Source organism: Dendrobates tinctorius, unplaced genomic scaffold, assembly GCF_039654945.1.
Source record: "Dendrobates tinctorius isolate UK_male_01 unplaced genomic scaffold, ASM3965494v1 ptg000187l, whole genome shotgun sequence".
NCBI lineage: Eukaryota > Metazoa > Chordata > Amphibia > Anura > Dendrobatidae > Dendrobates > Dendrobates tinctorius.
This window is the reverse complement of record NW_027361854.1, coordinates 4,512,836-4,539,216: the sequence shown is the minus strand read 5'-3', so window position 1 is coordinate 4,539,216 and position 26,381 is coordinate 4,512,836. Positions and strand designations below refer to the sequence as shown.

At 47.1% G+C, this 26,381-nt stretch overlaps 1 protein-coding gene across 2 annotated transcripts in view; it reads left to right on the top strand.

Moving 5' to 3' along the window:
• TIMELESS (timeless circadian regulator) overlaps nucleotides 1-26,381 on the top strand; it is a 166,486-nt gene that overhangs the window by 126,335 nt on the left and 13,770 nt on the right. For both annotated transcript variants that reach the window (XM_073552242.1, XM_073552241.1), the window contains 5 exons: nucleotides 5,004-5,217; nucleotides 7,072-7,140; nucleotides 17,187-17,305; nucleotides 17,388-17,589; nucleotides 18,640-18,703. In XM_073552242.1, the coding sequence (XP_073408343.1) occupies nucleotides 5,004-5,217; nucleotides 7,072-7,140; nucleotides 17,187-17,305; nucleotides 17,388-17,589; nucleotides 18,640-18,703 (668 nt within the window). The remainder of the gene's footprint in view (nucleotides 1-5,003; nucleotides 5,218-7,071; nucleotides 7,141-17,186; nucleotides 17,306-17,387; nucleotides 17,590-18,639; nucleotides 18,704-26,381) is intronic.

Sequence of the window (26,381 nt, the reverse complement as noted above, 5' to 3'; positions counted from 1 at the left end):
TATGGGAACGCATGCGTATGCAAGGATATGCGTTCAATACGCATGCGTTGTTCAAAATGTATATAGAAATCCCATGAAACACGCTCATTTTTGTCTGGTGTCATATCGAACGCATGTGCATAAACAACACAAACGCAGCTTTTTTTGGTGTCATGCGTAAGATGATGCGGATAAAAAAAGCTGAATAGACATGCGTTTGCATGCGTTTGTGGATGCGGATGATACGCTGCAGACTGAAACACTAATGTGAACCTAGCCTTATTGTGTTGAATGTATTTTTAATACATTTTTAGCATTTTTTTTTCATATTATAAACTTTTTAAGACGTCTGATTTTTCATAACAGGCATGATTATAGTGACATGTAACATTTCTATATACAGTTGGATCCATCATTCACAATGGGTGGTGTCACAGCTGACAATGCTCAACGTCCCTTCACAGTGACCATGTACACAGTTATTGGATGCTTCAATAGAAAAGAAAGGGTCTGAGAATGTAGAATCGGTAACGTGACACGTGCATATATCAATAAATATAAAGTACCAACCCAACGGCCTCTCTGCATCCTGCTTGTACAGCAGAATGTCCTGGATAGGCAGTTTATAGAAATAGAGGTGGGACTACTGCCCAAAATGGATTTGACATTTAAGGCCCTTTCTCACATAGCGAGATCGCTGAAGCGTCACCGATTTTGTGACGCAACAGTGATCTCGCTACATGTGACACACGGGCGACCGGGCCCCCGCTGCGATCTCACTGATCGTGCTCGTATGGCCTGGGCCATTTTTTCATCGTTGGTGTCCCGCTGGCCAGGGCGCATCGCAGTGTTTGACGCCAACGAGCGACCTCGTTGGCGACGCAGAACACATGGACGCAGGAGGGAGTCGTCTGAATAGCCGCTGTGTAACAAGATACCAATGACCGCCATGGTCGTTGTATGGATCGCTGCTGCGTTGGTGAATATATCTGTCTGTTTAACAGTTCACTAGCGACCATTTAGCGACGCACCAGCAATCCTTACCAGGTCATATCGTTGTTGGGATCGCTGGTGCATCGCTAAGTGTAACGGTACCCTTAGGGTGTGTGCAGACGCTGCGGAATCCGCTGCGGATTAATCCGCACGGATTTTGCAAAAACCGCAGATAATCCGCAGGTCAAAAGACCTGCGGATTATCTGCGGTGTGGTCCTGCGGATTCACCATCTCCACAATGGTGGAGATAGGAACCCGCTGCGGATTCCGCAGAAAGAATTGACATGTCAATTCTTTCTGCGGTTTCAAAACCGCAGCAAATCCGCGCAGATTTTTCCGCAACGTCTACACAGCGTTTTTTTTGTACCATTCATTTGAATGGTACTGTACACCGCAGCTAAAACTGCTGCAGGTCCGCAGCGGCCAAAACCGCTGCGGAAACGCAGCGGAATCCGCAGCGTGTGCACAGTGGCGGATTAAGTGGACTATGGGCCTGGGGCTGTTCATAAAACCTGGGCCCCTGTACCCCCCTTCCCACCTGAGCGCTGCGGTCCCCGTGCGGGAATTGACAGCCGTACGGACCGCAGCACTTGGTTTGCTGCGGGTCCATACGGAAAACTCGCCACCATTCCACCACGTGTGGACATGGCCTAAAAAGACGTTGCACATAAGCTGTAGGCCTACGGCCAATACGCACAAGATCGCCCAACGTGATCCTGGCCATAGGGGATCCACTTTAATGTCCCCACTTTAATTTGAAGTCCCCTTACTTCATCCATTGCAGTCCCCTATCACCCACTCACTTCATCTGCAGTGCCGCTTCATCATTTGCAGCCCCTTATCCCCCCTTCCATTTTATCATGTGCAGTCCCCTTCCCCCCCAACTTCATGTGCAGCCCCACTACCCCATCATCATGTGCAGTTAATTTTACCCCCACATCATGTGCAGTCCCCCTTACCCCCAATTCATCATGTGCAGCCCCACTCACCCCCCCTTCATCATATGCAGCCCCACTCACCCCCCCTTCATCATGTGCAGCCCCACTCACCCCCCTTCATCATGTGAAGCCCCCACTCATCCCCCCTTCATCCTGTGAAGCCCCCACTCACCCCCTTCATCATATACAGCCCCCAGTCCCCCCCCTTATAATAATAATAATAATAATAATAAATTTTATTTTTATAGCGCCGACATATTCCGCAGCACTTTACATTTCAGAGGGGATTTGTACAGACAATAGACATTACAGCATAACAATAATCACATACAGTAGATTATAACAAATACCAAGAGGAAAGGGGGCCCTGCTCGCAAGCTTACAGTCTATGAGGAAAGAGGGAGACACGAAAGGTGGGTGGTAACAGTTACCCTGATTGTATGGACCAGTCATAATGTTAAGTGTGTAACAGTACAGACACAGAGGGCTAATGGAGGCATAAAGCATGTGGGAACATGATGCGGGGAACCTGGTTATGGTAAAACTTTTGGCTCTGCCACACAGGGATAGATTAGGTTAATGTGTTGGGGTGGTAGGCCAGTCTGAATAAATGCGTTTTCAGGACACGCTTAAAATTGTGGGGATTGGGGACTAATCGTATTGACCTGGGAAGTGCATTCCCTTATCCCTATTTCCTTATCATATACAGGCCCCAGTCACCCCCCCTTCATCATATACAGCCCCCAGTCACCCCTCCCTTCATCATATACAGGCCCCAGTCACCCCCCCTTCATCATATACAGGCCCCAGTCACCCCCCCTTCATCATATACAGGCCCCAGTCACCCCCCCTTCATCATATACAGCCCCCAGTCACCCCCCCTTCATCATATACAGGCCCCAGTCACCCCTCATTCATCATATACAGGCCCCAGTCACCCCCCCTTCATCATATACAGGCCCCAGTCACCCCCCCTTCATCATATACAGGCCCCAGTCACCCCCCTTCATCATATACAGGCCCCAGTCACCCCCCCTTCATCATATACAGGCCCCAGTCACTCCCCCCTTCATCATATACAGGCCCCAGTCACCCCTCCTTCATCATATACAGGCCCCAGTCACCCCCCCTTCATCATATACAGACCCCAGTCACCCCCCCCTTCATCATATATAGCCCCCAGTCACCCCCCCTTCATCATATACAGCCCCCAGTCACCCCCCCTTCATCATATACAGGCCCCAGTCACCCCCCCTTCATCATATACAGGCCCCAGTCACCCCCCCTTCATCATATACAGCCCCCAGTCACCCCCCCTTCATCATATACAGGCCCCAGTCACCCCTCTTTCATCATATACAGGCGCCAGTCACCCCCCCTTCATCATATACAGGCCCCAGTCACCCCCCCTTCATCATATACAGCCCCCAGTCACCCCCCCTTCATCATATACAGGCCCCAGTCACCCCCCCCCTTCATCATATACAGGCCCCAGTCACCCCCCCTTCATTGTGTACAGCCCCCACTCACCCCCTCCCCCATTTAATTCATTTTATAAATAAAAAAAAATAAAAAAAGTTCCCCATACTTACCTCACAGCCGGCTCGCTTCCCAGCAGTGCCTCTGCTTTCAGCATCCTCCGGGACATGTCGGCGCGTGCACGATGACGTCATCGCGCACGCCCGACATCTGTCCCGGAAGTACAGCCAGAGCTGAGCAGCCGTCAAGGTGACGGCCGTGCACAGCTCCCGGCCCCTCATAGAATGTGACGCGGGCGGCTGTCTGCTGCCGGCGGCGTCACAGCACAGGGCACGGCCGGCCCTGTACAGGTGCTGGGGGAGCGGTCCGGGGGGCATTTGCCTCTCTGCCACCCGGCCTGCCCCTGGGCCCCCAAAAAACCTTGGGCCCGGGGCGACCGCCCCATCCGCCCCTATTAAGATCCGCCATTGCGTGTGCACATACCCTTAGAGTATGTGCACACATTACATTTTTGTCACCTTTTTTCTGTGCAGTTTAGTCACAAAACCTAAAGGATTTCCTAGTACCAGCAAAGTGAATGAGACTCTTGAATTCTCATACGCATTGCTTATTTTTTCCTTGCAGATTTCACTCATACCAATGAGTGGGAGAAAATCCACAACAAAAACGCACAGATGTTACACAGCGTTTTCCTGCCAACACATCAGGATTTGCAGCAAACGTTTCTGCTGCAAATCCTGAACTTGTGCACAATGTAGACCGGTTCCAGAACATTTTTATTTTTTTTTTTAAGAAATGCAGTAAAACCTTAAGTATCTGGTTGTGTATAGTAAGATTTACATTCCTCACTTTGCAAATTACCCATTAATGGCTCCTCCATGTCTATTTTATAACATTTTGGAAGACCGGTTATAATAAAGTGCCAGCGCAGTTCTATAAATAACATGTATAGCAAAGCTGCAAATGTGGTAGACTGAAATATCCAATCTATATTAGTGTTTTTTTGTATTTAAAAACATAGGATTTGTCATGTTTTCAAACCACTAATTGGACAACTTCTTTTCATACTCTTTGCTTGGCCCCCACAAAAAAATAAAGCTTATACACTCGCCTCCCGTGCTGGCGCAGTTCCCACAGTGTTGGCATTTATTCTCCCCGGGGCTTCTGTACGGTGGTTGTGACGCCAGCGCCAAGCTAAGCGCTGGCATCACTGTCCCCACCTTTGTACGAATTTAGCAGGAAGTGGAAGTCAGAGATCAGCTACAGCCTGGACTACTTCTTAATGTTCAATTTGTCTGAAGGCAGGGACAGTGGCGCCAGAGCTGATTGGGCGCCGGTATCACAACACTGCACGACAGCCCCGGGACCCCGCGAGTGCCAATTCCGCTGGTGAATATAGGTTTTATTATTTTATAGGGTCAAACATTTTGATCAAGAAGGATTTGTCTCCAGTAGGGGACAACCCCTTTAAGGCCTTATTGGCTTCTATTGCAGGGAGTGATTGATATATTTGTGCCAGACTTACCCATTATCCATAAGTATAAATCTAATGCTCATTTGAAAGTGCTGAGCAAAGTGTTAAATTGTTACTTATTTTTACATTTGGTTTTTAGTCTGAAGATGATTTCCTCCATGATCTTGGTATTGATGGAAAGAATGTAGATATTGAAGATAGTTATGATGAAGATGATGATGATGATATGAGTGATGAACATGAGGAGGAGCACATTAAGTTGGAACAGAAACCAAAAGCGAAACTAAGCAGGAATAGCGATGTGTTCATGGATAAGAAGATACAAACCATTTTGCGAAGTGTACATGAAGAAGGTGACTACTCATGTTTGTAAGCTTTTGAAGTAGTAATAACCAGAAGATGTGTGGCTTTGTACAGGGAGCTATCCAGTCTCATTATAAAAGCTATCATATTGTAGATTATATACCAAGACGCAGCAGTACAAGGAAAGGATCCTGCAACAATCAAAACTATGGAAATAATTAATAAAATATTAAATTTTATAGAACTGTAGACTGATATAACAAAGTCGCAGTGGTAATAAATGAGGATATTGGATTAACATGTGATGTCTTGGTCCCCCCTGCTGTAACCTACCATTAAAAAAAAATCTTCGGCAAAAGTGGTCAAAAAATAGGTAAAAAAAGCAAAAGATAATGGGAGAAGAATGAAGCAAAGGAAAAAAGTGAGTCAGACTTGGGGAGGTACTGTTAAAAAGAGGGATGCATTCCCAGTAGGCTGCAGCCTCCAAACCATTTCTTAGGTGAGTAAAATACTGGGGTAACTTCGGCACAGAGGATGTGCTAGAATTCCATCCAGTAGGACCATATTCTGTAGATTTTGTCATAGGAGACAAAGAGTGCCATCACATAGGTATGTGCCTTTTATAATCTACTGCAAGAGTGGTAAATAAAATAGGATATTCTGTTTCATACTGTATACACTGATAATGTGAATTTACAGATAACCTCATAAATGACTGATATAATTACTCGGTAGCTATCCCAAACAGGAATAGCCACTCAAAAATTAATATCAACATAAATTTATTGGTTATATAATAAAATTAATAAAATAATTGGAGTGCAGCACAGAACAAAAGTTTATAATTGAAGCATCAGATGAAGTTTGGGAGAGGACACACATGGCCAGTACAAAATGTATATTAAAGATTATACATTGAAAGCATGATATCCTATGAGACATCAAGATAAAAAATATCTGTAAAATGGAATAGTAGGTGCAAATGCAGGGCAGGATGACATGAATTGGGTTAGACAAACAGCATTTTGTATGAAATAAAGAGAGTACCAATGTTTAAGTTCCCATAACAGTAACAATGTTGTCAATGTCAACATACCATCTCTACAGTACAAGTAGAAGCCTTCAAACTCCAAAACACATTTCTCCTTAACTTTCTTGGTGTTATTAGTCATTGAGAAATCCAAAATGAAATATGGTCGTTCTAACTATTTAACATGGTATGTTTACATTGATATGGTTGTTATTTTTATATTAACTTTTTATAGGACCCCTTATACATTAGTATCATCTTTATGTTATGAGTAGTGATTGGCAAACTCGAACATTAGAGTTCAGGGTATATACCGAACACATACTGTTTGGGCCCAGACCCCGAGCATGGATTTTTCCCGGAAGTCCATGTTACCGTTTGAGTTCATCGGGTGTTTACCATGCTGTCATCTGTATGACAGCACGAGAAACACCGGCAGCTCTGATCTATCTATATATCTCTCTCTTTTATCTTGAGGTCTCATATGGGCCACACATGTTGCTCCTCATCTGATGATTCTTCACATACTTTTGTTATTATATACCCAATAAAAATATATTTAATCTTGCTTGGTATTCTTTCTTTTTTCCCCCCCTTTTTTCAGGGTCGTTACTGTATGCACTGATGCTAGTCCATACTGATAGGATTGTGAGAGGGGGAGTAAGTGTGAAAAGTGAAACAACGGCTGTCTTGAATCATTTATTCAGACTTACTACCTCCAGTTTTGAGTATTTATGTCTAGTATACATCTTTAGACTTTATACTGCATGTGATTTTGTTTGTAATACAAGAGCAGATTCCATTGTAGTACTGACTGATGGCAATATTAAGAATCATACGAGCTCCCATACAATTTCTGCTTTGTAATCACTAGGCTTGTCTTCTCCTGTCATGTGGCTTCAGAACTGTTTATACCGTACCGCTGATGACCGAGAAGAGGATGGTGAGTACATGAGCAACTAACAGGATCATGTGAAATAGTATTCTCCGCATTTAATGTGTAAAAGTCTCCCATGTCTGTCATCCCTACAACCTCTATACAAACCCTCACTTCTGCTCTCCGCTTCCTCCACAAAAACCTCCAATTCTGTTGTGTACAGCAGTGTCAAATATGGGTACTGTTCAACCTTCTGAAGGAGAATTACAACACAGGGACGAGCTGAATTTAGCTTTTTAATGTTTTACCATTCGTGATGAAACTATATTATTTTTTTATTTTTTTTATTTTTTTTTGTAATAGTTACATTAAAAAATTTAAATGTACAATTTGTTGAATTTCTTGCTATTACAACTAAACTTGTGTTTACATGTGGTAATTGATTGATAGGGTGATGACATTTTTATCTAACAAAATCTAGATGGTGGGTTTATTGCTAGACTGGAGCCATTGCATTTACACAGTAAACGGCATACATTATCACAGATCATCTAGTATAAAAAAAATCTGAATCATGATATAGACTACTGAAGCTCATTACCTATTGATGTGTTGCAGCAATAAAAAATTTATGAAACTATATCCATAATAAATGTTGGTAAAGGCACCTTACTGTGCTAACACAATACAGATGGTGATTGTACACCATGTAAGAGGATTATTGGTACTTACCGCAAAATCTTTTTCCAGCATTCATTGGGGAACACAGGAAACCATGGGTGTATGCTGCTGCCACTAAGAGGCTGACAACAGCTATTCAGTTAGTGAGAAAACCGTAGGATAAGCAACAGGAAGAATAGAAATCACAACTGAGAATAACCATAACTACTCACCCAAACGAGGCAAAAACGGGGTGGGTGCTTTGTCTCGCAATGGCTAGGAGAAAGAAATTGCAAGAGAAATACCAAAAATCCTCTTTCAGGTGCTTCATTGGGGGACACAGGACACTCATAGGATGTCTCAGAACAGTAACAAGCGGTGGAAAAAGCAAAACGCTGGTACAAAATGGTTAAAAGGTGGTAAGGCAATTTCCTTATCAACTGAGTGACTGCTGCTACCTAATCTCATATCCTCCGATGTGTAGATGTGAACTCTGCAAAATTTACACAAAATGTAGACGGAGGACTAGGTAGGAGCCTTGCAGAGTTGTAACATGTTTGTGAAAGGCCCACAAGGCGCCCAAAACAAGTAGAATGAGCCACTTTCCAAATCAGGGGCACTCTGTCCTTTGACCCTTACAATTCCAAAATGGCAGAATGAACAATGTTAACCTTAGAGGCTGAGAGGGCTTTTCGGGTTGACAAACAAGTCTGAAAGAGTTCATCACTAACTGGTAGTGATGCAAAGATCTGGCCAAGTCTAACTTGTGTAAGGATCACTCGGCAGGATGGACAGAAAGAAGGCAGAACAACCTCCTCATTACTGTAGAAGGAAGAGACCACCTTAGGAAGAAAAGAGGTTACTGGACACCACACCAACGTTTTCACGTGAAGTGTTAGGAATTGAAAGTGACAGGAGATCCACCAGCTCGGAGACTCACTTGAAAGAGGTAGTCACTATGAAGAAGGCCACCTTCCATGAGCGCAAGAGCACGAAAATTTCCTGGATCAGATCAAAAGAAGAGCACTGTTTGGCTTCTAGCTCCAGGTTGAGATGCCATGGGTGCAAAGGAGGCTGACTAAGGGGTACAGAGTGGGTGGGCCACACCCTGACGGAAAGTCCAAATTTGAGGCCTAGAAGACAGTTTCTTGTGAAAAAGGATATCAGTTGAGGGAACTGATTGCCAGACTAGACTCCATACTTGAATGCAAGAAGGTGAGGAAAGAGAAGGATATCATTGGATCCACACCAACAAAAAAAAGGCCTTCCAAGTGACAGAGGGCTTATGCATCTAAATCATGGTCCAAATGACTTGATCAAAGAAGCCTTCAGAACTGCTGCTTCAACAGCCATGCCTAACACCTTCACTATTTTCCATTGCTTTTTCCATTTTTTTCTTCCCAGAGCTATATCTTTTTTTTTTTTTTTTTTTTTTTTCCATAAATTTGGCCATGTGAGGGGTTATTTTTTGCAGGACGAGTTGTACTTTTAAACGGCACCATATATTTTACCAAATAATTTCCTGGAAAATAGGAAAAAATATTCCAAGTTCGGTGAAATTGCATAAAATTCACAATTTGTTTTTTGGGGCATGTTCACTAAATGCTAAAATTGACCTGGCATTATGATTCTCCAGGTCATTACGAGTTTGCAGATACCAAACATATATATGTTAAATTTTATTTAAGTGGTGAAAGCAAAAATCCAAATCTGGCATTTTCATTGATACTATTTTGGGGTAGATACAATGTTTTGATCGCCTGTTATTGCATTTTTATCTTTATAAAAAAAAGGTTTCGCCATCGCTTCATTGGGGGACACAGGAACCATGGGTGTATGCTGCTGCCACTAGGAGGCTGACACTATGTAGATAAAAGTTAGCTCCTCCTCCGCAGTCTACACCCCACCGACAGGAAGTAAGATATCCAGTTTAGCTTAGTGTCAGTAGGAGGTGGACACGGGTCTTTCATTAGACCCTTATCTACCTCCGTGTGCGTCGTTCCCTTTCAGGTTTCCGGAGGGATACAGTGTGAATAGTCACAACTGTACTCCCACAAAGAGACTGTGAGTATGGCGTGTACTGCCACCCCGTATCCTCATATGTCTAGCCGGCAGGACCAAGAGCCCTAACACAGAAGAGTGTTCAGGCAGCCCCGATCCGGTCCTGCCTTTCGTCCCCCTACCCACTCACCCAACAGAGCCTGTCGGTGTGAGGAGACGTGGACGTCCCACGGAGATCCCTCAAGCGGATCCCGGACGTCCGACCTTCAAGGTATTAGAAGGTATGTTCTTCCTTCCCCAGCCCAGAACGAAGAATGGAAGACCGGAGAACATGGCGGCTGGAGCCGCCGCCGCCAGAAGAGAGAGGTGGGAAAAAAAGGGCCATTTTGAGACTATTTCCCCCCTTATTTCAAGAGCATACCTTGTTTTTGCGGCGTTGGAGGTCGGCGCCGCTCCACGGGGCACGGGATCCAGGGTCCCTCAGGAGTTCTGGGGCCTATTCACTCGGGGGCCCCCCCCTTTTTTCTTCCTGACGCGTTTTTTACGATGTCGCAGGAAGCTCTCCGTCGCAGTGGGGGCATTTGGTGCCCCTTCAGTGGCCCCGGCGTCACTCCCCCCTTTCCCCCCTGCTTCGGCGATGCCGCCTGTAATTTAGGCCCCGGCTCCATATCGGGCCTAGTTACAGCGTTGGCTCCGCCCCCTTCCTTTGCCTATCCGGGCGGGCTTTTCTCCCGCCCGTCTCTCTTCATGGTGCGGCACGTGGTTCCGCCCACTACTCAGCACTCCACTGTGTGCTGGAGCCGCAGCCATATTGCTCCTCCAGACCCTAGGTTTAACTCCGCCCGTCTTTTTCCTGGTGCCTGGCTCCGCCTACTGTTCCCTCCCTCAGTGCAGGATGACGTCGGCGGCATCTTCCTCCTCCGGTGTGTGAGCCTTGCTCCGCCCATTCCTCCCAGCCTTGTGAGTCGTATTCCTGGTTCTTTGCCGCCTACTCTTCAACTATATCCTGGAGCTGATTTCCTTCTGTGGGACCTGTCTGCCTGCCCAACTGATCTGCGCAGCCTCTGGAGCCTGGTAGTCACCTACAGGACATCTGCCGTGAGTAGCTCTGCACTGCAGACTCACACCTCCCCTGTTCCCTATCCTCCTGGCACAGCTTAGTGGGGTTGTTCATCATGCCTAATTCTAAGTCCTTTGCATGTTCATCTTGTAAACGCAAATTTCAATCAGGTCAGTCCTCTCCCCTCTGTCAGGACTGCAGCAAACCCATTGAACCCACCACCCAGGAGCCCCCCGGTTGACCCAAGTGAGAGTGAGACCCCTATACCAGGGTGGGCTTCCTCTCTGTCACAATCTGTGGCGGATCTCACCAGAGTGTCTCAGACCCTGGTGTCCGTACTTTATAAATTGCCCCTGCAGACTTCCGCAGGAAACAGAAGGTCCCAAGAAGCTCCATCTGAGCCTGCCAACATTAGCCGCAAAGACAGGAACACCAGTCTGAATCCTCGTCCCGTTCCATCTCCCCCCCTGGGACCTCCTTCTACCCTGTCCTCCTCTCCTGAGCCAGGCGAGGTTTTCTCGGATGCACCCTCTGAGGATACTTTGGAGGTGGATTCAGACCAAGTCGCTGACATGAGGGATATGGTCCAGAGCCTCACTGGAGCGATCAACCAGACCTTCGACATCAAAGACACTCCTGCGGAACCCGCAGATCAGGGGGTTTCGTTCAGATGGTCTAAACCACCTTCCAAGGTCTTTGCTCCCCATTCTGAGTTCCAGAAGATTCTGACCAGGGAAAGGTAGGATCCGACCAGGCGCTTTCAAAGAGGAAAGCGACTTGGCGTGTTATATTCTTTTTCTCAGGAGCTCACCGCCGACTGGTCAGCTTCTCCCTCCGTGGACCCATCAACCTCTAGACTATCTAACAGCACGGTCCCTACGATTTTCGGTGGAGCATCTTTGAGAGATATAGAATCTCTTGCGAAGTCTGCTTTCGAAGTGGCTACATCTGCACTAAGTCTGGCCTTTGCTTCCACTTGGGTTTTAAAGGCCATAGCCAAATGGGCTAAGGATCTCCGCAAAGGCATTCTGTCTGGAGCCCAGCCAGAGCAGCTGGCAGAGCTCGCCAACTAGATTTCTCACGCAAGCGAGTATTTGCCTCCCTGGATGCTGCGTCTTGTGCATCTAGCAATATTGTTACATTTGGCGCACAGATTGGCTTAAGGCCTGGCAGGCGGTCTTATCATCGAAAAGGTTCCTGACCAGCCTACCTTTTCAGGGATCGCGCCTCTTCGGCGCCAGGCTGGACCAGATTATTAAGGATGCCACTGGGGGCCCAAGCCTCTCCCCCAGTCCAAACCCCGTTGCGGTGCATCCCCCCAGTTGGGCGGCCGCCTTCTGGCCTTCAGGGACGTTTGGCTCGCCTCGGTGGAAGAAGCTGGGGTCAGGGAAGTGGTATCCTCAGGATACAAGATAGAATTTGTTTCCCGCCCTCGGGATCGATTCTTCGAATCCCATCCCCCAAGAGACCCCGCCCTGGTCCCGGGTTTCTTTACATTTATCGCCTCTCCTCATTTCGAGGATGATTGTTCCCATACCAGAAAAAGAACGCTTCACAGGTTTCTACTCAAACCTGTTTGTAGTGCCGAAAAAAGGCGGTACGATTCGGTCCATTCTGCATCTGAAATTACTGAACAAAAGGGTCAGTCTGCGACATTTCAGGATGGAGTCCCTTCGTTCAGTAGTCGCTTCCATGGAGGCGCAGGAATTCCTGTGCTCCATAGACATTCAGGATGCCTATCTACATATCCCCATCTTCCCGGGACATCAGAAAGTCCTGGGCTTCGCGATACATCAGGAGCATTTCCAGTTTGTCGCCCTGCCGTTTGGTCTCGCCTCCGCTCCCAGGGTTTTTTACAAAATCATGGCCGCATTAATGGCCATCTTGAGGATCAGAGGTCTCGTACTCTTTCCGTACCTCGACGGCATCCTCATCAAAGCTCCGTCCTTGCCCCAGGTTCACGAAAGTCTGTCCATCGTCCTCGACACCCTTTACCGATTCGGGTGGATCATCAACAGGAAAGAGTCCTGACTTGTTCCAACACAAAATCTTGTGTTTCTAGGCATATTTTTCGACACCTGTCAGGAATGGGTCTTCCTCCCCGAGGAAAGAGAGTAACTCTTCGGGATGTTCGCTCACTTCCCTCCGATCAGCCATGGAGGTCCTAGGGAGGATGGTGGTGACGTCGGAAGCGATTCCTTTCGCCCAATCCCACTCAAGACCGCTTCAGCAGGCCATTCTGTCGCAGGGGAACAGGTCTGCCTCCTCCCTGGATCGTCCAATTCGACTCTCATTTCGGGTCAAACTGTCCCTCAATTGGTGTCTGTCATCACCTCTCATCTCCCAGGGCCGGTCCTTCCTTCTGGTACACTGGCAAGTGGGTTCCACGGATGCCAGCCTTCTTGGCTGGGGTGCAGTGTTTCGCCATCTGACCGTCCAGGGTTGTTGGTCAGCGCAGGAGGCTGCTCTGCCGATCAACGTCCTAGAGATACGGGCAAATTTTCTGTCCCTACTTCATTGGGGCAAACTGCTCAAGGGTCAACCAATTCGGATCCAGATGGACAAGGCCGCAGCGGTGGCATACGTCAACCACCAGGGAGGAACTCAGTTCTTTGGCGTTGGCCGAAGTCTCCAAATCCTTCATTGGGCTGAGGTGTCAGTTCCAGCGATATCCGCAGTACACATTCCCGGCGTGGACAACGGGGCCGCCGACTTTCTCTGCCGCGAGGGCCTCGCGGCAGGGGAATGGTCCCTGCATCAGGAGGTCTTCCATCAAATTTGCCTTCGATGGGGAGACCCTGGATGTGGACCTCATGGCGTCCCGTCTGAACAGGAAAATTCCACGGTTCGTTTCCAGGGCCCGCGACCCTCTCGCAGTGGGCGCCGATGCTCTGACCATTCCTTGGTCACAGTTTGCGCTTCCCTATCTGTTCCCTCCCCTTCCTTGTCTCCCCAAGCGGTTGAAGAAGTTCAAGGCAGAAGGGGTGTCAGTCATCCTCATCGCGTCGGATTGGCGCAGGTCTTGGTTCGCGGACATCGTCAATCTTCTCACGGACGCTCCCTGGAGGCTTCCAGACAGATCAGATCTGCTGCCTCAGGGTCCGATCTACCACCCCAATTCTCGGTCACTCAATTTGACGGCGTGGCCGTCGAGATCGCGGTTCTGAAGGGGTCGGGTTTTTTCAGATTGGGTAATTCACACCATGATCTGGGCTAGGAAGCCATCGTCTTCCAGATTATACTATCGAACGTGGAAGGCCTATTTTGGTTAGTGTGAATCCAATCACATCCTGCCTGTCTTTTTTCGCTCCCTTCTGCTCTGGCTCTCCTTCAGGTGGGCCTGGACGCTGGTCTTGCCCTTAGTTTTCTAAAGGGCCAAGTATCGGCGCTTTCCATTCTCTTTCAGAAGACGTTATCCTCTCGTCCGCAGGTCAAAAACTTTTCTGCAGGGGGCAGCTCATGCAGCACCACCGTATCGGGCTCCCGTGGATCCCTGGGATCTCAATCTAGTCCTAGAGGCCCCACAAGGTCCCCTCTTTGAGCCTCTCAAGGAAGTTTCCCTATCCTTTCTCTCTTGGAAAGTGGCCTTTTTTTGTGGCCATCACTTCCATCCGGCGCGTCTCGGAGTTGGCGGCCCCGTCTTGTCGCCCTCCTTTCTTGGTTATTCACCAAGATAAAGTGGTCCTGCGGCCTCTGCCTTCCTTCCCAAGGTGGTGTCCGCTTTCCACCTAAATGAAGACATCGTTCTACCTTCCTTTTGCCCGGCTCCAATTCATCCCCGCGAAAGCTCCTACAACAAGCTAGACCTGGTCAGGGCAACGTGGGTCTATTTGGCTAGATTTGCTTTGTTCCGGTAGACAGACTCCAGTTTTTTTCATCATTCCAGATGGGGCGCGAAAAGGCCTGCCGGCCTCCAAACCGACTATTGCTCGCTGGATCAGATCGGCAATCTTGGAGACTTACCGAGTCAATAACAGAGTACCCCTCCTGGGGTTAAAGCTCATTCCATCCAGACAGTGGGCGCCTCCTGGGTGGTGCACCACAGGGCTTCCATGCTGCAGCTTTCCAAGGCTGCAACCTGGTCTTCTGTCCACACGTTTGCGAAATTCTACAGGGTCCACATCTACGCTTCGGCGGATGCCAGCCTAGGCAGAAGGATCTTGCAGGCGGTGGTGGTGAGTTCGCCGACCTAATGGAAGTTTGCTTTTCCCTCCCCAGGGACTGCTTTGGGACGTCCCATGGTTCCTGTGTCCCCAATGAAGCGATGGAGAAAACAGGATTTTTGGGTTGCTTAGCGTAAAATCTGTTTTTCGGAGCCTTCATTGGGGGACACAGCACCCCCTCCCATGTTTTACAACTCCTGTTATTTGTTCTGTGTCTTATGGTTACAGTTGAGTTGTCTGTTTATTCTCTATTCTGTTGCTTCTACTGCTTTCTCACTAACTGGATATCTTACTTCCTGTCGGTGGGGTGTAGGCTGCGGAGGAGGAGCTAACTTTTTTATTTACATAGTGTCAGACTCCTAGTGGCAGCAGCATACACCCATGGTTCCTGTGTCCCCCCAATGAAGGCTCCGAGAAACAGATTTTACGGTAAGCAACCCAAAAATCCTGTTTTTACACTTTTTACTTCAATAGTCTCCATAGGAGACTCAAAGATGCAAACTTCTGATCGCTTGTGCTACACATAGCAGAGCTCTTAGTGAATCGGGCGTCTGAGTCCAGCATGCCTCATCAATACCAGCGCATCTAGATTGCATAGTAAGAGGAAGCCTTAATAAGAATGTCGTTCAAGTAAGCAATGTCCGTGATCCCATTTGCACACAACATTGTCATGAACTTCGTGAACACCATGGGGAAAGTGGCTATATGCAAGTGTACAGTCACGAACTGGAAATGAAACTGATGGAAATTAAACTTTTGGTGAACTGGAAACAGAAACATCAAGATTGGCATCCTTAATGTCCAGTGAGCACAGAAATTCGCGAGGTTCCTTGGAGAGTATAATTGAACACAGAAACTCCATGCTGAAGCTACAGAGATTGACCCACTTGTTCATCTGTTTCAGGTCCAGAATAGACCTGACTGAGCTGTCCCTTTTGAGTACAGCTAAAAGGTTTGACTAAAACACTCTGACCCGCTCTTGGGAAAGATCTGGAATGATAGCGCCTGATCAGAGAAGAGAGGAGATGGCCTGGAAAAAAAAAAGGGAAGCCAAGGAGGAATTTCTTGGGTGACGAAATCGGGAAAAGATTGCATGGAATAGTGGTGAATTCTATTGTGTATCTGGAGGAGACGACCTCCCTGACCCAAGTATCATTGAATGTGAAGAGCTAGGCATCGTTGAAGTGAAGGCCACCCTGCCGAAGACAGATCTCGCGCTGGGATACCCTGTCATGTGGAGGGAAACTTGTTGCCTCTGGTTCACAAGGACTTATCCAACTCATTGTGAGAAAACCAAGATCAAATTCAGAATGATGGTCTGCTTCTGGTGGTTAGCATGCCTTGGAAGGGGGGGGGGGCGCAAGATGGTGAGTGCATCTGAGAGAAAGAAACCGAGACTATCCGCTTGGACTACTGACTTGAACTGCCATGTTTGTATGGAGTAGCTGGTGCCACATCTTATTCACTCTGGATAGTGGTCAGAGAGTACCAGGGGTTTAGTCAACATTGGGAGACTCCATAGTGCCTATTCTCAACCTGGACCTATGGAAGTGTCACAGGAGGTGCAAGACGGCCGTCGTCCTCAACCCCTGATTGCCACATTAAAGGAATTTTTATCCTGGAAATGGTGAGTGCTGCTATTTCTCTTTCTATGAATTGTATAAGAAAATGCTGTCCACTCATACTTGGTTACATTTCAATAGCTAACATCAAAACATTTAAACCAGACCCTGGATAAAAACTTAAGTGCCATAGAACGAACTCTCACTTTTGAGTGCATTTGGCATAAGCCCTGACCTTTGTGCACTCTAGTTCCTAGATTGTCAAAACAAGTTAAGGACTGTTGGTAAGTATGGTATATTTTATGTTTATATTTTATGATGCAATTTTGCATAAGCCTGAAGTGCATATTTAAAGATTACATGTTTGGTGCACAAAAGAAACAGCTTGAAGGCAGAAAGAGAGATCTACATGCCATCCAATCTTAGAAGTTCTTTTTTGCAAACTTAAAAAATCCCCTTTAAGTTGTGGTGCTATATTTTGTGTTAAAGGGTTGCATTGATTTGCATGATTTAATATTGGTGTCCCTTGTCTACACATGCTTTTATCATCACTGGAATTGCATTTTTTAATTATGGATTAAATAAAGGCTTTTTTTAATTTTTTCACATCGTGTGCTGGAACCATAAAAAACTTTTTTTCATTGGTGTCCATTGTCTGTATTACAGGTTCCTCTCAATCAGTTCCTCTTGTTCCTTTAACTGAAGATAATGAAGATGCCATGGAAAACAAAACATTCCAAAAACTTTTAAAATTGGTGGGGATTCGTCCTCCAGCAAATGAGCAAGTAAGCGAGGAAGTTTAGCATACTTGTTCTAAAGTGTTAATGGTTCAAGATGATGTACAATAATTGCCTACTTTTTTTGCAGGAATCATTTTGGCGTATCCCAGCAAAATTGAACCCTGACCAGCTGCGTAAATTTGCCTCTTCTCTTGTTCTTTCATCTACTGAAGAGTGTGTTGAGACACCCACAGAGTCTGATGTTCAGGACCCTAATTTAGAGCAGCGAGCTGAGGCATTACGTGCGCTTTTGCTTGCTCGTAAGAAGACTTCAACAACAGCCCCTTTAGGTATGTAAGTTAATAAGCATAAGTTCCAGTGGTGCACTAAAAGTGAATGTAGCTCTTGAAATTGTTTTTTTCCCCTGTAATTCATTCTGTCATTAGGTACCAGGTACATTTGTAACTCTGTTAGTATTAACTCATATAGTTGTTCCTTTCTACCTGAAAATTCATGGTTTACTTCTCACCAGTTGGGACTTGAGATCACATTCGGACCCCCTGGAAATTACATGGCTTTATATTCTAAAATAGGGCGTCACCATATCAGTCACTGAAATTCTCCATAGAGGGTGGATGAGGATACCGAAATGCATATCAGATATAATGATGATGACTGCACAGGGCTTGTCACACAGATATAATGTGGAAGGCCACAGTTCAGCCTTCCTTACTTTTATACTTAAGGCCCCTTTACATTTAGCGATGCACCAGCGATCCCGACCACGATACGACCCGGTCAGGATCGCTGGTGCATCGCTAAATGGTCGCTAGTGAGCTGCCAAACAGGCAGATCTCACTAGTGATGTAGCGACGCAACAGCGGTCGTTACTTACCTTTCAGACGCGGCGATGAAGACGTCCTCCCGCCCGCGTCCACATGTCGCTCGTCGGCGCCAGCAGGAAGCGGCCGACGAGAAATGGACCCGGCCAATCTCGTGTGATCAGCGATAACCAGCGGGGGGAGCCGGTCAGAGGTAAGTATCTCACACAGCGATATCGCTAGTAATATCGCTGCTGCGTCACAAAATCAGTGACGCTTTAGCGATATTGCTAGCGATATCGCTATGTGTAAAGCCACCTTTACAATCTGTTTATTTAGAATACAGAGGGACAGATCAGTATCATCCCAGCAGATAGATAAGGTATTGACTCTAGCAGGTCATGTGATGCTGTGTCTCGTCTCTATATACCCAATGCGGAGAACTAATCTAATGATGTAGTACTGATAATGTAGTTATTCCATATTATTGATATTATTCTATCCCACAAAACTTTAACAAAAAGTTCAAATTTTGCTTCCTTACTATGATTATTTTTGGATTTGCATTCTCAATTTCAGAGCCAGAGGAAATAAATCCACAGACTGATGTGCCTTCTACTTTGCCTGAAATGACAAATAAAAGGTAAAGATGTAATGTGCTACTGAAATATAAATTTAGAAATATGCCTATTCAGTCTAGTTGACAGCCCAACTGCATATTGTATAATAACCCAACAATCTCCCTACACACCTAATGATTGCACCTTAGCCTCCTTGCATACCGTATGATGGGCCCCATAGCGATTACCTCCTGTTGTGTGGCTCATCTCCCATCCAGCCCAGTTGCTTTGAGATCCTCTCCGGTGAATACATGCAGTGTCATTCTCGCTGCCCGAAGCTATTAAGCAGACATGGCTGTAGCCACATCTGCTATTTTGCTATACAGCCAGGACGTCACCTGGCACATTTAACCCTTTTCCTGCATTGGACGTACTATTTGGGACCTAAGTCCCAAGGACGGAATAGCACGTCTAGTGCGATCAGCTGCGCTCACGGGGGAGCGCAGCTGATCGCGGCCCGGGTGTCAGCTGATTATCACAGCTGACACCCGGCACTATGTGTCAGGGGCGGTCACGGACCGCCCCCGACACATTAACCCCTGGCACACTGCGATCAAACACGATCGCAGTGTACCGGGGGTTAAGGGAAGCATCGGCAGGGAGGCGGCTCCCTCCTTGCTTCCCTGCGACCCCCACAGCGGCGCAATGTGCAGCGCTGCTGCAGGGGTCTCCTTTCCTGCAGGTCCCCGGATCCAATATGGCGGCGGGGACCTCCGGGGGCCTGCAGGAAGCTGGTTTCCTCACTGCCCGCAGAGTGCGGGCATGAGGAAGCCTGCAGCAGTGCCTGTGACATGACAGTTATGTCCCCCCTGAGACATTGTAAGGCTAGTTTCACACTTGCTTTTTTTTGCAGCGCGTTTTTCCCGCAAAAAAACGCATTGAAAAAACGCATACAAAAGCATACAACTGCTGCGTTTTTTTCAAACATTTTTATGAGCATGCATGAAAAAAACGCAGCGTTTTTATGCGTTTGTACCGCGTTTGCGTTTTTTTCCAACATTTTTAGGTGGCCCCTCACACTACCCAAACCATGACTTTACTAACCCTGACCCTAACCCTTAACCAAATCATACTTAACCCTAACCCAAACCCTAAACCCTAACTAACCCTAACCCTAACCCTGACCCTAACCCTTAACAAAACCATACTTAACCCTAACCCTGACCCTAACCCTGACCCTAACCCTTAACCAAACCATACTTAACCCTAATCCTGACCCTAACCCTGACCCTAACCCTTAACAAAACCATACTTAACCCTAATCCTGACCCTAACCCTGACCCTAACCCTTAACAAAACCATACTTAACCCTGACCCTAACCCTGACCCTAACCCTTAACAAAACCATACTTAACCCTAACCCTAACCCTGACCCTAACCCTTAACAAAACCATACTTAACCCTAATCCTGACCCTAACCCTTAACCAAACCATACTTAACCCTGACCCAAACCCCAACCCTAACCCTAACCCCCCTTAACTAACCCTAACTCTAACCCAAACCCCTAAATTCCATGGTTAAAAAAAAAAAACGCATATGCAAAAAAACGCATACATGAGCATGCCAGTGCGCACATATGCGCATCCATAGGCTATAATGGCCATTTTTAGCGCAAAACGTGCGCATATGTGCGCATGCGCTTTTTTGCAGGGCCAAAAAATGCAACATGCTGCGTCTGGAAAATACAAACGCACACCCCAAAAAAACGCAGCGCATGAAAATCGCATACATGCGCTTACAAGCGCGCAGGTATGCGCACCCATGTTAAATATAGGGGAAAAAACGCATGCGCACATATGCGTTTTTTTCCAGCGCTAAAAAACGCAAATGTGAAACCAGCCTAATAAAGTTAAAAAAAGTGTAAAAATAATTTTTAAAAAATTGCTAAATTGTAAAAACAATATTCCCCAATAAATTCATTTTTTGAAAAAAAAAAACAAAAGTACAGATATTTGGTATCGCCGAGTCCGTAACGACCCGCCCTATAAAACTGTCCCGTTAGTTAACCCCTTTAGCGAACCCCGTAAAAAATAAAAAACGAAGCAAAAAAAATGCTTTATTATCATACCGCTGAACAAAAAGTGCAATAACGCGCAATCAAAAAGACGGATATAAATAACCATGCACTGAAAACGTCATCTTCTCCCACAAAAAACGAGCTGCCATACAGCATCATCAGCGAAAAAATAAAAAGTTATAGCTCGCAGAATAAAGCGATGCAAAAATAATTATTTTTTATATAAAATTGTTTTCATTGCATAAAAGCGCCAAAACATAAAAAAAATACATAAATGAGGTATCGCTGTAACTGTACTGACCCGAAGAATAAAACCGCTTTATCAATTTTACCGCAGGCGGAACGGTGTAAACGCACCCCCCAATAGAAATTCTTGAAATGCTGGTTTTTGTTCATTCTGCGTCCCAAAAATCTGAATAAAAAGCGATCAAAAAATGTCACATGCCCGAAAATGGTACCAATAAAAACTTCAACTCGTCCCGCAAAAAATAAGACCTCACATGACGCGGTGGGTCAAAATATGGAAAAATTATAGCTATCAAAATATGGTGATGCAGAAACTATTTTTACAATAAAAAGCGTCGTTTAGCGTGTGACAGCTGTCAAAAATAAAAACCTGCTATAAATAGTAAATCAAACCCCCCGTTATCACCCCCTTAGTTAGCGAAAAATAATAAAATTAAAATAATGTATTTATTTCCATTTTCCCGTTAGGGTTGGAGTTAGAATTGGGGGGTTTCCACTGTTTTGGCACATAAGGGGCTTTCCAAACGCGACATGGCGTCCGATCTCAATTTCAGCCAAAAAAGTCAAATGGCGCTGCTTCCCTTCTGAGCTCTGCCATGCGCCCAAATAGTGGTTTACCCCCATATATGGGGTATCAGCGTACTCAGGACAAATTGCACAATAACTTTTGGGGTCCTTTTACTCTTGGGAAAATAAAAATTTGGGGGGAAAAGATCATTTTTGTGGAAAAAATAAGATTTTTTAATTGTACGGCTGCACGTTATAAACTTCTGCGAAGCCCTTGTGGGTTCAAAGTGCTCACCACATATCTAGGTAAGTTCCTTGGGGGGTCTAGTTTCCAAAATGGGGTCACTTGTGGGGGTTTCCACTGTTTAGGCACATCAGGAGCTCTCCAAACATGGCATCCGATCCGAATTCCAGCCAATTTTGCAGTGTAAAAGTCAAACGGCGCTCCTTCCCTTCCGAGCTCTGCCATGCACCCAAACAGTGGTCCCCCCCCCCCCCACATATCGGGTGTCAGCGTACTCAGGACAACTTGCACAATAACTTTTCCAGTCCAATTTCTCCTGTTACCCTTGGTAAAATAAAAAAATTGAACCTGAAGTAATTTTTTTTGTGAAAAAAAAGTTAAATGTTCATGTTTTTTAAACATTCAAAAAATTCCTGTGAAGCACCTGAAGGGTTAATAAACTTCTTGAATATGGTTTTGAGCACCTTGAGGGGTGCAGTTTTTAGAATGGTGTCATTTTTGGGTATTTTCTATCATATAGACCCCTCAAAGTGACTTCAAATGTGATGTGGTCCCTAATAATAAAATGGTGTTGTAAAAATGAGAAATCGCTGGTCAACTTTTAACCCTTATAACTTCCTAACAAAAAGAAAATGTTGGTTCCCAAATTGTGCTGATATAAAGTAAACATGTGGGAAATGTTATTTATTAAGTTTTTTGAGTGCCGTATCTCTGTGATTTAAGAGCATAAAAATTCAAAGTTGGAAAATTGCGAAATTTTCGCCAAATTTCCGTTTTTTTTTTCACAAATAAACGCAAGTTATATGAATGAAATTTTACCACTAACATGAAGTACAATATGTCACGAGTAAACAGTGTCAGAATCACCGGGATCCATGGAAGCGTTCCAGAGTTAATACCTCATAAAGGGACAGTGGTCAGAATTGTAAAAATTGGCCCGGGAATTAACATGCAAACCACCCTTGGGAGTAAAGGGGTTACTGATAACTGCCCCGGTGCAACCTTGTCCAGTCTTCTCCTCTGCGCCCTTTCCCAGTCTGACCTCAGCTTTGGGCCGCAAAAAATTACTTTTGGATGGTTGCGTATCCGATACCCCTGCTGTTAGTTAGTGCTTAGTCTGGATCAGATTGTACCTTTTAGCTTAAACCCATGTTTGCTGTTTCCCAATTTTTACCACTATCATGTACAGCAGTTTTACCTTATATTTCTTTTTTTACAAAGGTGTATTTCAGTTTGTTTTTTACTCTGTCGCCTAATTGGGGGACACAGAACCTTGGTGTTATGCTGCTGTCCACTAGGAGGCGACACTATGCATAATCTGAAAAAGATTAACTTTGGCTCCTCCTCTGTAGTATACACCCCTGGACGGCGTCAGCCTTCTCCAGTTTTTGCCTAGTGTCGCAAGGAGGCACACCTTTTTTCTTCCGTTTTTTTTTCCTTTTTTTCACGGAAATACAGATGAAGAAAAGTGGGTCTCCAGCGAGACTCCCGGCATGGCTCCCTCCTCGGTCCCCTATTAGGGGTACCCGGTTGAGGTCGATGTGGTTTTTCCCCATGTCGCTCCCTCCCCAGTCCCTCGGGTCCTGGTTCGAGGTCGAGGCCCCCCTCCTTCCCCAACCCCTTTAAGGGGTCTGGGTTGAGGTTGAGGCGAGGATGAAGACCCCCTGATGGTGACAGACGCACCCTCCCTAATCCCCCGCAGGGGGTATTAGGTTGAGACGCCTCAGGTAGGGTCGGAGATCAGGCAGCATTTCGCAGCTTCCAGGGACCCCAGGCTGGCTGAGGGATCCTGCTGGGGGTGGGTGCGGACTGGATGGCACAGCAGAGACAGGGTTTTTCTGCGTCCCTGTCTCTGCAACAGCAGCGGCTCCATAGCGCTTCAGGGGCACCCCATACAAAAACCGCTACCCCTGCTACCCCCACCGCTATCCAGTCGACCATTCTGGGGGGGTCTGGTACAAATCCGCCCCCCCCCCCCCCGGACTACCGCGCCGCTCTGGAGCCCTCATGGGAATCAGGCTTCTAATTTAGGCTGCGGCTTCGGCCTAGCTGATGCCGCCGCCTTTTCCCCGCCCCCCGGATGACCAAAATGACACGCTGGAGTGTCATAGAAGGGGCGGATTGAGGCAGAAAGGGGGCGTTTTTACACAGCCCAGCGCACCCTTTTCAGCTCTCCGCCCCCTCCTCCCTCTCCTCAGAGCCCCGGTGGCCATTTTTTCTGGATGAGATCCAGGAGAGGAGCATCACAGCGGTCTCCGGGGGGCACAGAACTTGGATCGGTCGGCGCTGGACCTAGGGGCACACCGGTGGGGTAAGCTCACAGCTGGGTTCTCATTACTCAGCTGTGAATCTATACTTCCTATAAGGCTTTCTGTGGGTTCCCTCTGCGTAGCCACCCCTGTAAGATCCATGATAGCCAGCCTCTGTGCACTATGCCGGGCTCAAGGAAGAGAACCAGGCAGGAATGTTTCTATGCATTCTGTACAGCCTGCAAAGCCACGCTCCCTAGTGGCAGCACGTATCCGCACTGCCGGGACTGCATCCAGAACTCTGGGTCAGAACCCCAGGGAGTCCCTACTGACGCTTCAGTGTCACAGACCACGCCGGAATGGGCAACTTAGATGTCTCAGTCTATGTCACAGTCCATAGACAACCTAACTGCTACATTACTGCAAGCTCTGCAGAGTCGGGCCCCGGCTATGGACGGTACACAGCAAACGGACAGCTTGTCTCAGGAACATGCTGCTTCCGACTCTCACAGACGTAAGCGGACCCACAGGTCTCGATCACCTAAGTCGCACTATAGCACAAGGTCGTCCCCCTCTAGGGAGAGACAGCGTCATTCCAGGTCTCCTGGGCAGTCCCCTGCCACAGACAGTGCAATTTACCACAGGGATCCCCCACCACAGAAGACCCCCGCCCCAGGTCGCCCTCCAGGGATCACCTTAGCGAGGCACAGGATTCGGAGGGCATCTGTGACTCCGACTCAGATAACGAAACGGTCAGGTCCGTGGTACCTTCTCCCCCTAGCAATACAGCGCTAGTTGAGGACATAATTTCTGCCATTCATCGGGTGCTAAAAATTCCAGAGTCGCCCCCGGAAGTCCCAGAACATAGGATTTGCTTCGAAAGTGTTCAAAAACCACCTAAGGTCTTCCCTAATCACGATGAGTTTGAGAAAATACTTACCAAACAGTTTGCGCAGCCTGACAAAAAATTCGCTAATCGCAAATATTTGGAAGCGAAGTACCCCTTCCCACAGAAAGACACCAAACAATGGACAGATCCACCTGAAGTGGACCCTCCGGTTTCTAGGCTAGCAGCGCAGACTTTACTCTCTCTGCCGGATAGCTCAACCCTCAGGGACGCAGCAGATCGGCAAGTAGAACGCATGGCTCGTTCTATTTTCGAAGCGGCAGGCGCCTCTCTGGGCCCTGCATTTGCTTCAGTTTGGGCATCCAAGGCCATCCTGGCTTGGGCCAAAAAACTACAGGAGGGTCTTCAGGCTTCAAATCCTAAACTCTCGGACCAAGCGGTCCAGATGGCAGTGGTAGCAGACTACATGATTCATGCAGCCCTGGATTCCGCCAGAGGTGGAAAAGTTGGACACCATGATAGCCAATGCCACTGGGGGTAAGAGTACCTCTCTCCCTCAACTAAAACCGAAACGCAGGTTTAAACGAAGAAACCAGACGCGGTTCCGATCCTTTCGGAATTCCTCAGGCTGGTCCGTTTCGCGCCCAGTGCAAAACCGCAACCGATCTCCACGCAGAGACAACCCACGGACGCAGCAGCGACCGGACAGGGCTTGGCAGTCGAAAGCAGGCCAAGCGAAACCCAAGGGAGGAAAACCTCAGAACTTCACTTCATCATGACTCGAGACCTCCGGAAGACACCCCACCAGTAGGCGGCCGACTTTTACTCTTTCAGCAAGTCTGGCTGCCTATTACAGAAGACAGGTGGGTCAGGGAAATAGTGTCTTCCGGATACAAGATAGAGTTCACTTCCGTTCCACCGAACCGGTACTTCCTTTCTGTTCCTCCAACACCACCAGAAAAGGCTCGTGTTTTCCACCAAGCGGTTTCCTCTCTCCTTCAATCAGGAGTTGTGGTGCCGGTTCCCGCGAACGAGAGATTCCGAGGATTCTACTCAAATTTGTTCGTAGTTCCCAAGAAAGGAGGCGGCGTCCGACCCATACTGGACCTAAAACAGCTCAACAATTACGTACGGGTCCGTCATTTCCGCATGGAGTCCCTCCGGTCCATCATTGCATCCATGGAGCAGGGAGAATACCTCGCCTCCATAGACATACAGGATGCGTATCTCCACATACCAATTGCTCCCGCCCACCAAAGGTTTCTCAGGTTCGCGGTCAACCAAAACCACTACCAGTTTGTCGCCCTTCTGTTCGGACTCGCCACGGCTCCAAGAACGTTCACCAAAGTCATGGCGGCCACCATGGACGTCCTGCATTCAAGAGGCATCCTAGTCGTCCCGTACCTGGACGACGACCTCGTCAAGTCTCCCACTTTCAAAGACTGCGAGGTCAGTGTCTCAATCACTCTAGACACTCTGAGTCGCCTGGGATGGCTAGTCAACCTACAGAAATCGTCGACCATCCCAACTCGGACTCTAACATTCCTGGGAATGGTATTCGACACCGCCAGGGGCCTGGTGCTCCTTCCC